At 34.9% G+C, this 14976-nt stretch overlaps 1 protein-coding gene and 1 long non-coding RNA gene across 11 annotated transcripts in view; one reads left to right on the top strand and one right to left on the bottom strand.

Moving 5' to 3' along the window:
• The window catches only part of LOC140534446 (uncharacterized), a 49577-nt gene extending 48810 nt beyond the window's left edge, over positions 1–767 (top strand). For all 4 annotated transcript variants that reach the window (XR_011977314.1, XR_011977308.1, XR_011977309.1 and 1 more), the window contains one exon: positions 734–767. This is a non-coding gene — a long non-coding RNA (uncharacterized lncRNA). The remainder of the gene's footprint in view (positions 1–733) is intronic.
• LRRIQ1 (leucine rich repeats and IQ motif containing 1) overlaps positions 1–14976 on the bottom strand; it is a 297422-nt gene that overhangs the window by 216996 nt on the left and 65450 nt on the right. For all 7 annotated transcript variants that reach the window (XR_011977307.1, XM_072655502.1, XM_072655506.1 and 4 more), the window contains exons 13-14: positions 3349–3422; positions 830–923 (exon numbers count right to left, since the gene is read on the bottom strand). Coding sequence is in view for 6 of the 7 variants with exons in the window: in XM_072655502.1 (XP_072511603.1) it covers positions 830–923; positions 3349–3422 (168 nt within the window). In the remaining variant the exon portion in view is untranslated. The remainder of the gene's footprint in view (positions 1–829; positions 924–3348; positions 3423–14976) is intronic.

Raw genomic sequence — 14976 nt, 5'->3', positions numbered from 1 at the left:
ATCGCTAGTCAGAGAAATGCAAATTAAAGCAACTCTGAAGTTCCACTTCACACCCTTCAGATAGGCAAAGATGACAGAAAGGGAAAATGACCAATGTCAGCGGGACAACAAGAAATCTAGTATACTAATATACTGTTCGTAGAGTTACGAATTAATTAGTGAAACTATTCTAAGAAATTTGGAATTCTGCCCCCAAAACTAAGAAACTGTGTGTATCCTCTGACTCAGCTCTATCACTGCTAGGCCTTTATCTGAAAGAGATCAAAATGAGAGGAATAGGTCCTATTTAGACTCATAAAATATGCATAAACAGGTCTTTCTGTGGTAGCAAAGAACTGGAAACTAAACGTGTTTTCATCAATTGAGGAATGGCTGAACATACTGTGGTATATGAATGTAACAGTACAATGAAAGAAACAATTTTAAGGAAACTCAGGGACTTATATGAACTGATGAAGCACTGAAGAAAGCAGAACCAGGGAAGCAACTTATGCTCTGACACCAAAATGAAAAATGAACAATTGGAAAGACTTAAGAAAATTGATCAATGATTGACGATATTTCCAAAGAACTAATTATGAAAAAAATGCTATCTACCTCCTTGACAAAGAGTAATGCAAAAATATATGTGGAACGAGGCACACATTTTTGGACCACAGCTAATATGGACATTTGTTTTGTGTGACTATGCTTATCTATTATAAAATATTTTATTTTTCTTCTTTACTTGCAGGAGAAGGAGAGAGAGAAAGAAATGCTTGACAACTAAAAAAATAAAATTTAATTTTAAAAATATGGAGTGAACACTGTAAAGGAATGCTTTTCTTACCTCCAATTTCTTTCTTGGAGAAGGGGGTTTCCAATAAGTGATAACTCATATAGCTTAAAACATGCATGAAACCACTTGGTGCTACCTGTAAGATCTACATAAAATCATTGTAGAAGTTAGTATCCTAGAAAAAGACAGTAACAAAGCCAAGAATTATTTTTCCCCAAATGTTAAGGAATGTTAATATACATATAAGCTATTCCTCTTTAAAATGCTATGGATAGTTTAACAAAAAACATTAGTGAAATAATAATAAAGTCACATAATAGCAATATAAATAGAATACTGCATAGTTAAGTTTTACAAATTGCTTTCCTCAGTGCAATGAGGTAGACAGTGCAAGTATTATTACCTATATTTTATAGATGAGAATACTGAAACTCAAAGAGTTTCAACCCCTAGATTACACAGCCAATAAGAGCCAAGGCCAGGGTTCAAAACCCAGTTCTGACCTCAAGTTCAATATACTTTCTATTACAGTACATTACTTATGACTTTCACAAGTATACAGAGATTCATTTAGAGTCTAAAAAAAGCAAGTGTTAATTTTGAGAAACTTTCAAGTAGTTTTTTAAAAATTAGTTTGAATGAAAATCTTATTGAATAACAAGGAGTTAGTAATAAAAATTTAAAATCGGTGTTATTTTGGATTTGAAGGACATTTTTTTTACCTTAATGAAAGCATTCAAAAATTAATTTCATTCTTAATTCAATGAAGCTTTAACTTTAATTTGGAAAATCTATGTGTTCTCAAGTAAGTTGTTAAAATGCCATTTTAAGGTCTAATACAGAAATGCTTTTACAGATATGGTTTTTATTCAAATATATGCTTCATTCTGAAGATAATTTATAGTCACAATTAGACCACACTGTACTTTGTACAAAGAAAAGCTTTTGTACAGCTTAGATCCATTTACCGAACAAATTGGAGTACAAATTTAATGATTTCATATTTTCATGGAAGTGGAAAGTAAAATTCTTCTCAAGTGAAAGTGTCATCCTTGGCAATAGATTATGAAGAAAAAAGTTGTACAAAGTTCTGATAATTATAATTTTGTTTTTTTCCATTAGAAAGGCATGAGAATAATGTGTAGAACCAGGCAGAGTCTAGAAAATGGTCATTTCTTTGTTGTTATTGCAGTAAGACAAAAATAGTTCGTAGAATCAAAATCATAAAATTATAGAAATTCTACTCAAAGGGACCTGAGAGGTCATCTGGTACAACCCATACTAATAATAATCTGTTCAACAATTCAACTAAATGAAACAAACATGGACTAAGTTGCTCCTATCTATAAACACTACTTTAGACAGTGGAGATACAAAGAACAACTGCAATGCTTACTATATGCTAAGCATTTTTTACAATTATTATCTCATGTGATCCACGCAATAACCATGGAAGGTAGGTGCTTTTACTATTCCCATTTTGCAGGGGAGAAAACTGAGGCAAACAGCAGTTCAGTGACTTGCCCAGAGTCACAAAGCTGGTGTCTGAGACCACATTTGAACTTAGGACTTCCTGACTTCAGGCCCAGAGTTCTATCTACTGAACTGACCCCAAAGCAAGATGTGACAGTCCCTACTGTCCCTACTATTTTGGTAGTTCCTACTTTCAAGAAGCTCACATCCCACTGTGGGATCCACAATTTATTCAGGTAAATAAGCACAAGTTAATGTTGATGACAAAGACAGCACTAGCATCTCAAAAGATCAAGAAAGCAGAAGCTGAGCTAAGTCTTAAAGGAAACTATGATCCCAACACATAGTCTCTTCTGATGTCTAAATAAATATTTTCCATAGTGAGGGCCTGCAGGACCTCTAAGAGCATCCCATTCTACTTTTGCACAGTTCTAATAATTAGGAAGTTTTTCCTCCTACCAAGATAAATGAAATTGGTCTATGCAAATTCCACCTATTTCATTCACTCTGGGGCCAAACAAAACAAATCAAACTTCACTTCCACATGACGGTCCTTCAAATTCTTGAGGATGACTGCTATGTTCCCTCTAAGTGTTCCTTGTTCTAATGAAAGTAAGTTAGCAAGCAGACATTCTTAAGGAATGTAAGTAAGCAGACATGAAAGTAAGTTAAGTAAGAAGACACTGTTCATTCAAGCAATTCTCATGACATGGTCTCCAATTCTCATTATCCTGGTTGTCCTCCATTGGACATGCTTCAGACTGATGATATCCTTCCTAAAATATGGCATCCAGTTCAGTTATGAACACAGTAACACAGATCAGGTCTGGGTATAGCAGAATATAGTGGAACCATCAGTCCCATTCTTCAGGACAATACAACTTAATTAATGCAACCTAAGATTGCATTAGCTTTTCTGGCTTTTGCACAGTGCCATTGACTTAAATTGATGCACTGTAAATACCCCAGATTTTGATCACATGGACTACTGTCTAATCATTCCTTCCCCATGTTGCATTTGTGTCATTTAAACCAACTACAAACCTTAAAAACATTTTTAGAATGTATACTTTCCTCATCTATTCTTCCAAACTCACCTGAAAGACAGTTGTTGCTGACATCCAGTTTTTCCAAAGAAACAAATTGAAAGAGTGGCACAATTTCAGTCAAACTGAAAGCAAAAGTTTAGAATGAATGTTAAAAATTCTAAACAATAACAGTGACAAACTATCAACACTAGATGGATCGATCCTGAGGTTTTTTCCACCTCCAGTTCTATGAACCTATAAATTATGTAATTAATAGTTAGCAATAATAAATTAGTTAATATATATATATATACATATATAAAACACAATACTAATATTTGGAAATAATAGTGGTGGGGAGTTTGGGTTTTCTTTTTATTTCTTTTTTTTTTTTTTGGTCTGTTAGTTTTTCTTTTTGTCTGCTATGAGTTTAGACAACTGTCAGTGAGGAATCTCCCTCTGTCCATGCTGATCAATAACTGTTCTGTAACTTACCACAGAGAGATCAAGGTACTTGAAACAGTAAAAGATACCAGAGGACTGGAGAAGAAACAATCTTGGATTTTATTGTTACACAAAAAAAAGTAAGTCAAGAGAATTTACTTGACTACACTGATGTCAAGGGGACATCAATAACGAATGTCCCTACTTTCTCCTCTGAAATGGCATTGCAGTGGGACCTGGACATTACAAAATAAGAACATGGTAGATAGTTGTAATTGGTGCTGATGGAGGTGATAGCAAGATCAATGAAATCAGGCATATGCTGAAATTGTAAAACACTCATACTGAAGACAGAAAGTTTTATTACCTTACATCCATTTCATAAATATTTTTAAAAATTGAATGTAAGGGCAAAAAATACTTTTTCCAAAAGAAAATTCCTACCAGCTAATCACATAGTTAACATTGTACAGTGAATAGAGTTTTCTATAAGGTCAGGAAGACCCAGGTTCAAGTCCTGCATCTGACACATATTGGCTATGTGACTTTGGGCAAGTCACTAAACTTTTTAGTCTCTGAGCAACTCTCTAAGACTATAAATTGCAGAGAAAAGATCTGCATTGATAGAGGGATTTTCCTCACAAGGGAGTTCTCTGTTCCAGCACACTCACAAGTCCAGTTCCTATTCCTATCCCGAATGGCAATTCCAAAAACTCACATAATCAATGACGTCCCATTTATTTACTACAAATCAACAAACTTTTTTTTTTAATTGGATATTATGTGCAAGGCACAACATTAAGCAATTAGGATACAAAGAACAAAACAAGGCACTCCTTCTATAATTCTTTTTGATGCTAATTACCAATAGATAATTTTATTTAGGTAGAATTGGTGTTTTAATTTAATCAAATGAGTGAAATTTAGAACAACGCTACCCAGAAAAAATCAACTTCAAACTGATTTAGAAATCTGATTTTTAAGACATATAAATATATACCCTTACACTTTAATATATAATACATTATTTCAGCTATCTAAGAATCAAAATGAAGACAGATAAGCTTAGCTTGGCCTTGTGAGGAAGAGAGGGGATAACGCTTTTGCTCACATCCTTTTTCCTTACTTGTTCACAAAGGTCTTAAGATTAAATCTCCCCTGTGCATTTTTTGAAAGTTCCATCTTTAGCTTTTCCTGAAACAAGACCTTCTGTTGAGAATCAAATCACAGGAGTTTACTCCACCTTTTAAAGGGCTTATTTTTAACACTATTTTCCCCCCACACAAATTTCTCATCACTCGATCAGTTTTCTCTCATTTCTTTCTTTTTCTCTTTTTCCAACTTGTATTATTTTAAGGTCAGAAACCCACAGAGCAGGAAGATCACCAGGGGCCTACACATGGTCTGGCATAGTGCTAACCCTTGAATTGACCTTGACTGTGGTAGGATACTCTCCTGTTCTGCATTACCAAAGAGACAGAAGATATTACAGACAAAAACAGACTAAACAGTGAGACAGGCTGAAGATCACTCCAAATGTGGGCTACTACAAGAGCAGTATTACTATTCATACATGAATAGGATACAGGTTACAAGTACTTTAAAAGTCAATCTCTGAAAAAAAATAGCACAAAGGAGGTACTTAGGGGAAACACAGCAAAGTTTAAGTCATGGCCTCTCTAATTCTCCTTTAATTGTGTATATTTCGATTAATTGGGAGCACATTTGAAGAGTATCCATTTTTTTCATGACCACCATGTTCTAGAGGCACAGAAAAACTTCTCAAAATTAAGCTGTTGTACAATTTAATGCACTTAGGGTAAAGTTCATTGATGTTCCTAAATTCAAGTATGGACATGCCACACTCTAGGTAATTAATTGCAAGAATCCATTTCTTCCCAGGTTTATTACATAAATTGAGTATGTTTTTCATGGTGAAGTTTCTTCTTTTATCTCTTCAGTATATTTTGAAATTCTAACTCAAAGTTTGTTATTTTCAAAAGACTTCAAAATGCCAATATTAGTCATTAAGACAATAAAAAGTCTTCTGCATGCAGTTTTCCCCTTGTTCCCAAAGATGCATATTTTTCTTTCTTTTTTTTTTTAAAGATGCATATTTTTCAAAAAACAGATATAATATGCTGGGGATATTAAAAGAAAAAATTAAATCTGAAACCACTGGAAATGCCACTTGCAAGAATCATACAATATAAAAGAAACTGAACCAAGCAATTTATTTTTTACTAAACAATGTATTATGTTTAAACAAATAACTGACCTTTTAAATCTAGAGACAGTTGAACGTAGCTTTTTTTTTTTACTGGCAATTCGTTGGCATTTAAAACTGTTCACTGGTAAACTAGAAACCTAACAGAGGGCTCTTTCAATTCTGTAACTTTTACTTTTACTGACATTCTGTGTTAATTTTTTTTAAAGAAAATTCAAACCAGAAAGACAAAGGACATTAGTGAAAACCTAATACCACTTGACCTTGTCACACTAGCCCTAGGCATAAAAAAGATATAAATTTCAAAGAAGACAAAAAGCAAAAGATATGTACAGAAAGAAGTCAGTGGGTAAAAACGTCCCTTTCTGCTCCTATTTAGAATTTCACTACAAGTATAAAGGCTTATAATGCCAAAGAATCTTCCAATTAGAAAACAGATGAATCAAACTGGAAACAGTCAAGTATTCCAATGAAAATTCAAAACAGTAGTAAAGATGAAACAAATCTTTCAAACAATGTGTACTAAATGTTTTAATTTATATTTATTTTATTAGATGCAAAAAAATCAGGATGAATATTTCTTCCCTTAATGAAAATATTAATACAAAAGTCACTACAGAGGAAAAATGCATCACTGATCTAAAAATCACAAGCACTCCAAGCAATTTTTCCACAAAATAAACATTAAATATGCCAAAAAAGCATAACCTAAAGTGTCAGCACTGTACCAACATGTCCTTTGATAAACATTTCTTTGTCTCAATTTCCATTTAGGTAAAAAAAATACTTTCATTTTGTCTCTAGTCCATCCACTAACCCCAAAAGCCACCATACAGGGATAGCTAAAGATTTATATGTCTTTAAATTGTTTTGAGAATTTTAGAGCAACAGTCTTTGTAAAAATGAGCCACAGGATGAACTTCAGTATTTCAAATATTTATGGTTTCATCAAGTTGATGCCCTTCCCACTACTGCACTTATCAATTTTTATACAGATTCTGAACCCCATACATGCCTTGGAATTTTGTTATCTGAAAAAAATGCACTACCTGATCTAGTAGCAAGTGGTTTGGTGACAGGCCTTAACCTTGATGAAGACAAAGTTTTAGGTAACAGATATGCACATCTGTCATCAAGCCTATAAGGAAAGCCTATCCAACTTGATAAAACATTTAGAATTTATATTTCACTGGCATAGCCTTTGAAAATCCAGTAAGCTGCAAGCAGGACAGCTTTGGAACTAATGTATTTAATCTGTGATATACTTTAAAAAGAAAAGTAAGCTATAAGTAATAGACATTTATGGTTTCATATACATTATATTCATATTTGATATATTAATATTCTATTCTTTGCTATATGGTAATAGAAATTCATGGTTTCATATACATTATATTCATATTTATATATTAACATTTCTTTGTTTTATGGAAATGTTCAAGTTTCTTAACGTTTGTCAAGTTTAGACTATAACAAACAATAAAAATGAAAATCCTAAAATAAAAAAGGAAAATGAATACCCAGTGGGTCACTTCCATAAGGCACATAAAACTCTAAGAATGTTAATAAGTCATTCAAATGTTAAGATGTTTAAGAAAATTAATAATACTTATTTCATGAGTAATTCAAGTTCACAATAGAGAATTCTTTGAAATCAATTCTTAAATCTAATTAAACTAATTCTTATGATTAACTTACTGTTCAAATTTTTCTTCATGACAATTTATATATGATCTAATATTGCATAGTATCTATTAATAATACGTATGCTATTCCTTAATGGTTATTTTGAAAGATTTATGAAAATAAGTGATGTTGTAAAAACTCAAAAATGTAACTGTAAACTTCAGATCGACAGATGTCTCATCAAAAAAATGGAGAAGAAAATATTTGAATACTTAAAAGGAAATACTCTATTAAAGCCCTTAAAAATGGGACAATATCATGGATTACAAACTTTCAACGAAAATAATCAAATCAAATATTATTCCCTAAAGTATGTTCCCAAAAACAAACAACCAAAACAAAATAAACCCTAAAGAACCTTCTAAGTCTACTTATGATTGCTTTTTCCAAAAACTTTTGAATCTAGTTATGTGACTACCTATCCAAAATAGAGTAACAAGAAACATAAAGGCATACAAAATGTGTTATTATGAAGAGGTACTGAATTTCTCCTGGTCCCATTGTGTAGATATTCCTTCTTTCCTCCCTTCAACAGCACCACACCTCATAGAGCTTGGAGTTCGGTAAGAAAGAGAGGAGTGCTCTCTAATTCCTGCATAATGGTGTGAATTTCCTTCAGTGGATTCATGAGTCTCACTTTGAATCTTCATGTTGGAGAATAACGGGAGAAGGTTAATGTACTTTTTGATATCTCTTCAATCTCTGTTCTGTGTCTCTGTATCTTAGATAAAAAACTGTTTGAGCCAATATAACTTGATTTTTACAGCATCTATCATCTATATAGAAATGAAGATGGTGATAAATTTAGGACATGGACACATGTAAACTAGCATTCAAATAAATGAATAAATCACCTTTGTAGAAGATATTGTAACATGGATGTATTTGTAATACTGCCAACAAATCACACACATACATATATACATATAGGTATTATATATATATACGTGTGTGTGTGTGTGCATGTGTATCTGTATAAAATTGTATGTGCATACATCTTCTGATCTTTGTGATGTTGATTCTTGTAATATTTTTCTGAGATTTCACTGCTGGGATACAAAAAATGCTTTAAGTTGAGAACAGGTATATGGGTCCTTCTGGGGCAGCTAGGTGGTCTAGTGGATAGAGCACCAGTGTAGGAGTCAGGAGGACCTGAGTTCAAATCTCACCTCAGACACTTGACACTCACTAGCTGTGTGACCTTGGGCAAGTCACTTAACCCCAAATGCCTCATCCTGGGTCATCTCCAGTCATCCTGATGAATATCTGGTCACTGAATTCAGATGGCTCTGGTGGAGAAGTGAGGCTGGTGACCTGCACAGCCCTCCCTCACTCAAAATAAAGTCAAGTGCAAGTCATATCATCATTTCTCTGATGGCATGGTGTTCTTTGGCAATGAAGGACAAACACACACATGGGTCCTTCTAAGTTCTCTTTTGAAGGTTGTTCATAAAAAACAATTCAGTCTTGGAAGAAGCTCATATTACTCAATATGATTCTTTCCAAAGACATTTATTGTGCCTGTAAAAAAAGTCTATAATATGTCAGTTTTCTCCGCTAAACATGACCCTAAATTCTGGCCATCTCCGCCTCTCTTTTGGATAATAGCCTTTTAAGTGGTTATCTTGCCTTGACTTCTGCCTACTCCAACCTATCCTCCACTGAGGGACCAAAGTGATATTATTAAAGCAGAGTCTAACCATGTTGCCCCTTTGCTCAGTGAGGTTCAGCGGCTCTCTATATCTCCAAGATCAAAAATAAACTCTTCTATTTAGCATTTAAGGCTATTCACAAAAGCAGGACGATTTTTTAAAAATGACAGTGAGAGAGCAAAACCAGGAGAACATTGTACACAGCAACATCAAAACTGTATGATGAATAACTGTGAATGACTTAGCTATTCTCAATAAAACAGTGATCTAAAAAAATCCCAAAGGACTCATGATGAAAAACATTATCTGCCTCCAAAGAAAGAATTGGTGGTCCCTGAATACACACCAAAGCACACTATTTTTCACTTTCCTTCTTTCAATTTTATTTTTTTGGTACAAGTTGTCTTCCACAAAATGACTAACATGGAAATGTTTTACACGATTGCACATGTTTAACCAATATTGCCATGTTTAACCAGATTGCTGACCATCTTAGGAGAGGAGGAAGCGAATTTAGAATTTGGAACTCAAAAAAAAAGAATGTTAAAAATTGTTTTTAAGGGAAAAAATAAAATATTAAAAAATAAAGCTCTTCACAATGTGCCTCATCATACCTTTCCAGTCTTCTTATACTTCACTCCTTTCCACACACTCTAGGATCCACCTACAGTCATCTACATGATGTTCCTGTCACATAAAAGCCTTCATGCTAGCTGGTCTTAATTTCTGTAATGCCTCTCTTCCTCATCACTACCTTTCTTTCTTTCCCTTGCTTTCTGTTAAGACTCAACTCAAACTTCAAATTCTGTATGTGGAGTTTTTCAATCCTTCTAGCTGTTAATATCTTCTAGTCTAAGATTACCTTCCATCTACCGTTTACATATCTTGTATGTCTAGTTTATTTGCCTTTTGTCTCTTTCATTAAAATAAGAGTTTTTTAGTGGAAGGGAACTGGCCTTCCTTTGCATTCACAGCCCTCAGTCAAGTGCCTGGCATATAGTTAGTGCTTAAGAAATGCATGTTCACTGACAGAAAGCCATGAACTCAAATTCCTTCCCCATCCTGGTTGCCTCTACTGGACTGTCTCCAGTTCACCAATGTCCTTGTTAAAACTTGGCACTCAAAACTTAACACAATATTCCTGATGAGGTCTGACAATGGCAAATATATAGGATCTTTCCCCTATTCCTAGAAGCTCTGTCTCTTGTAATACAACCCAAGGTCACATTAGCTTTATGACTGCCACATCACATTGATGCAAACTGAAAATTAAAGTCTAGCAAAATCCCCATTTTTTTTCAGAACTGTTGTACAATAAGCATACCACTTTCAACCTATGTATTATAGCCTTAATTTTTTATACGAAAGGTTAAGAATTTACATTTATCCTTATTCAATCTAACATTATTAAATTCAGCCCAGAGATATAGTCTACATAGACCTTTTTTGGATCTTGACTCTCTCATACACTGTATTAGTCATCTTTCTTAGATTCATATCATCTGCAAAATCTGGTGAGTATACCACTTGGGGCTTATGCAAAATGCTGACAGAAATTTTAGATAGCATGAACACAGAATCCTGGGATACTCTACTGGAGACCTAGAGTTATGTTAACATTGAATTATCAATTGTTCCTCTTCGAGTCCAGCTGTGAATGCATTTAATGATATCCCTAATCCATATCTCCTCATGTTCTAATTCTATTATTGTCTAATTCATATTGCTTCATTACTAACTACATCTTTTTAATGGTAATTTAAATGGGAAGATCTTTCCCATTCATTAACAGGCCCATGTGACCTGCCTGCGTCACATGGAAGCCTGAGTCACATGAATCAAGTCACATGGAACAGGAATGTGTGGAACTGGAGCAGATCTGATCTGAGAGGAAACTGCTCAGAGCAGTCACAACTAAAGAAAAGGGAAAGGCAGACAGGCTCATGAGTGTTTGTTTGATTGTGGGAAGGTCTGATAATGTGTATACACTTCTTGGTTACTATGAAGGATTTCTTTGTTACTATGATGGATTTGGCTTTCTGGTGTCTGAATAAATGTTTTGGTTCTCTCTTTCATGTGGAGAGTCGGTTGTATTTCATGATTCAGAACTGCTCCTGCATATTCATGGCTGCCATAAGTGCTGTGAATATCATGTTGGCACTACAAACGGTGACAAGGATGGGATTGCAACATATCAGACATCTATTTGGAGACAGAAAGGCTTTACAGGAAGAAATGGATATCTCATGTTGGGAGGAGTTACCTTATTCCTCCCTAGCAATAGAATGGGCTCTATTAAAACTGGGAACTGTTGCTGCAGAAGGGAGGACCCAGAGATTTAGAAAGATGTTTGCAAGAAATACCAATAGAATCAGGAAAGAACTGGCAGGGGTATGTAGGAGGGGCTGGGTCTTGCTAACAAGTTATTACCTTATGTGTAAAAGCTGCTGAAAGAGAAAGCTCAGATGGAAAGGGAGTTGGCTGGTTTGCATGAGAAGTTTCATATCCTGCAGTGTTCAAACTTTCCTTTAGAAGAGCAAGCTAGAAAGTCTCAGGTGGTAGAAGAAAAAGCTGTTGTTAGTTTAGCTCACAAAAAGAAGCAAAAAGATAACAAAAAGAAGGATGTGTGGGAGGCTTCTCAGGCAGAAGCACAGCAGGAGAATCAGGGGGCCCACACGGTGTATGTGGAGGTAACTGAGGATTTTACTCAGCAAGAGGTGACAGATATTTTGAGTCAGTTCATGCAAAGTATGGGAGAATCACTGGTATCTTGGATGGTGAGAATCAGTGAAAAAGATAAATTTCTTTCAGAGAGAAGAGTAAATAGGCAGTGTATTCAAAGTCAGAATAGAATGACAAGAAAAGAATTGTTCACTGCTCTACTGAGAGCAGGGGTAGATTTTGGAAGAAAATATGGCATAACAACTAATGAACTATATAAAATGTATCAAAGAAAGGGGCTTGATATTAGACTGCGCAGGGAAATAAGAACTGCCCCTACAGATCCTCCTGAAACATTATATTCAAGTTTGTCACAACTTCAGGGAGAACAGGAAATTGGCCAGGCCCTAGCTCAGATTAAAGAAAGTAAAGCTCTAGCCAGAATGATGACCCCAAATCTGCAAATTAGAAAAAAGTAAGCAACAGTGAATGCGACTATGAGAGTGGGTTCAGGGACTTGAAAAACATGGCTGATCCTATATCTACCCTGTTTCTGGTTACTGTCACCTTGTTTCTTTTTGGCTTTTTCTAAATTCACCTTGTTTGTCAGATTTGTTTTCTGTAGGCTTAGTACCCTCCACCTGCGGATGCCTGATTGCTTAAGCCAGATGTCACCCCCTATCCATGACTGTGATGTGTCACCCCTGGACCTCGCTTCAACCAAGCTCCAGATGCCCACTAAAGAACTGACCCCTCAAATGAGACTTCTTGAGGAAGAGACAGCACTTTGTCCAATCTCAGCAGGAAGTAGCTATGGAAGGAGATCTTTACACCAAGATCTGGGGCCCCATTTGTTCAAGGGTGGAATGATGGGGTACTTGGTTCAAGTACCACCCTAAGATATTGTTTTATATGATCATTTTGTGTAACCCCCTGTAATACTGCTATAAAGTTCTGTTGACATCAGTTGCCTAAGATATTGTTACATATACTTATTTTCTGTTATCTCTGTGACAGTTCTGTTGATACCAGTTTCCCCCCTGACCTATGCAATGAATAAGAAAGATCTTGGGGCTGTATGTAATGGTAATTTAAATGAGAATATCTTTCCCATTTATTAATAGACCCATGTACCCCAGGCAGGTCACATGGAAGCTTGAGGCACATGAGTCAAATCACATGGAATAGGAAGGGGTAGAGCAGGAAAGGTGGAACAGAAAGAGGAAGAGCAAGAGCAGATCTGAGAGGAAATTGGTCCGAGCAGTAAGAACTGAGGGAGAGGGAAAGGCAGACAGCTAGGCTTGTGTCTGTGGGAAGGTCTGATAATGTGTATAGACTTCTTGGTTACTATGATGGATTTCTTTGTTACTATGATGGATCTGGCTTTCTGGTGTCTGAATAAATGTTTTGGTTCTATCTTTCAAGAGGAGAGTCTGTTGTACTTCATGATCCAGAATTGCTCCAGCATATTCCTGGCTGCCATAAGCACTGTGAATATTGCTGTGGTGCTACAACCTTGTAATGAAACAATATTTCCTGTTCTACCAAAATACAAATCCAGGAACAGAATGAGCAAAGAGAAATGCAATAAAAGTAATTAATGGGTCATTTTTTTTTATTCTACCAAAAGCTCTCCAAAGTGCTTTAAGGTTTCTAATTCCCTCCGCAAAATATACACAAACAAAATGTATTTTCACTTTTGGAACTGTGATGGATACATATGCATTATCTTTATATAGTTTTTATTTTCACAACATTAGCATACATATTAACAAACCAATAAATTATTTTTCTATTCTCAATAATTGTGCATTGCATCTTTAGCTTTTGATTTCTTCTAGTATCTAGCAGAAGACATTGCAATATAGTTTAATAAATGCCAGCTGAAAGAAGGGATAGACAATAGAACTTTCCCAGTCTGCCTTTATACTGAGGTGCTAAAGAACTGGTTAACTGATTAATTTGTTGATAAGATAAATCATCTAGATGCCGTATCACTACTAGCAATTTTAGAGTGGAGGCAGCATGTCTTAATGTATAATGTTGGACATGAAGTAAGGAAGACTTGAGTTTAAATCCCATCTCAACCTCCTACTAGTTGCAGACTGGGAGCAAGTCACAACCTCTCCCATCTTCAATTTTCTCATCTATGAAATGGGGATAACTATAGCACATACACATAGGTTTATTGTGAGATTCAAGTGAGATCAAATGAAATGAATGAAATGGAGTACTTCGCAAACTTTAAAGAGCTAAATAAATTTTGGCTATTACTAATAGTAGTAAAAGCAGAAGTAGTAGTAGCAGTAGTAGCAAGAGTTGTAGTAGTAATAGTAGTAGCAGTAGTAGTAATAATAGAAGTAGTAGTAGCAATGGTGGTGGTAAGTGGTAGTGATGGTCTATAAAGTACAGAAAATATGAATTCTTTAGAAACAAAGAATAGTTATTATAGTTCTGATTTCTGAGCTATATTTTTAAAAGCCTTATCAGGATATTCAATGGGTTGTCATTATTGCTTATCTTATCTGGGGCAATAAGTATTCTTTATTCACCTGCTTTTGTTTGTTTTTCCCTCTGTGGATTGTCAGGGATAACTCTTTTGATAGTTGTAGATCTTATTTAGGAATCTTTGAGGCACTCTGGGGCCTTAATAAGATCAACACAAGGTCACCTGTAGGACTTTACCATCTGTTAGGAATCTCTCATTAGGACTCTGAAGGCCCTCCTCTAGAAAAGTGGCCAACTTGATAAAGAAGTATCTCTTTTGCACCTTGCTCAATACTGATAGTCCTAGAATAATCTATTGACAATCCTATAATAATCTAAAGTATCTCTGTGGTTGAAGCTATCAAAGAATATTGTAGGATCTTTATATGTGCAGGAGAGACACCTTGTTAGAGAAAAGCCTTTAAGAAAGAATTTTCCTTACAAAGACAAATGCTTTTCTACAGCTGACAAATAAGAATACCGAGATTTCACATTGCCTATACTTTTCTGTAGATTTCATGTCTAAGAAAGTATAGTTTG

This window comes from Notamacropus eugenii, chromosome 3 (genome assembly GCF_028372415.1).
Source record: "Notamacropus eugenii isolate mMacEug1 chromosome 3, mMacEug1.pri_v2, whole genome shotgun sequence".
In the NCBI taxonomy this organism is placed as follows: domain Eukaryota; kingdom Metazoa; phylum Chordata; class Mammalia; order Diprotodontia; family Macropodidae; genus Notamacropus; species Notamacropus eugenii.
This window is presented reverse-complemented; position numbering and strand designations above follow the sequence as displayed.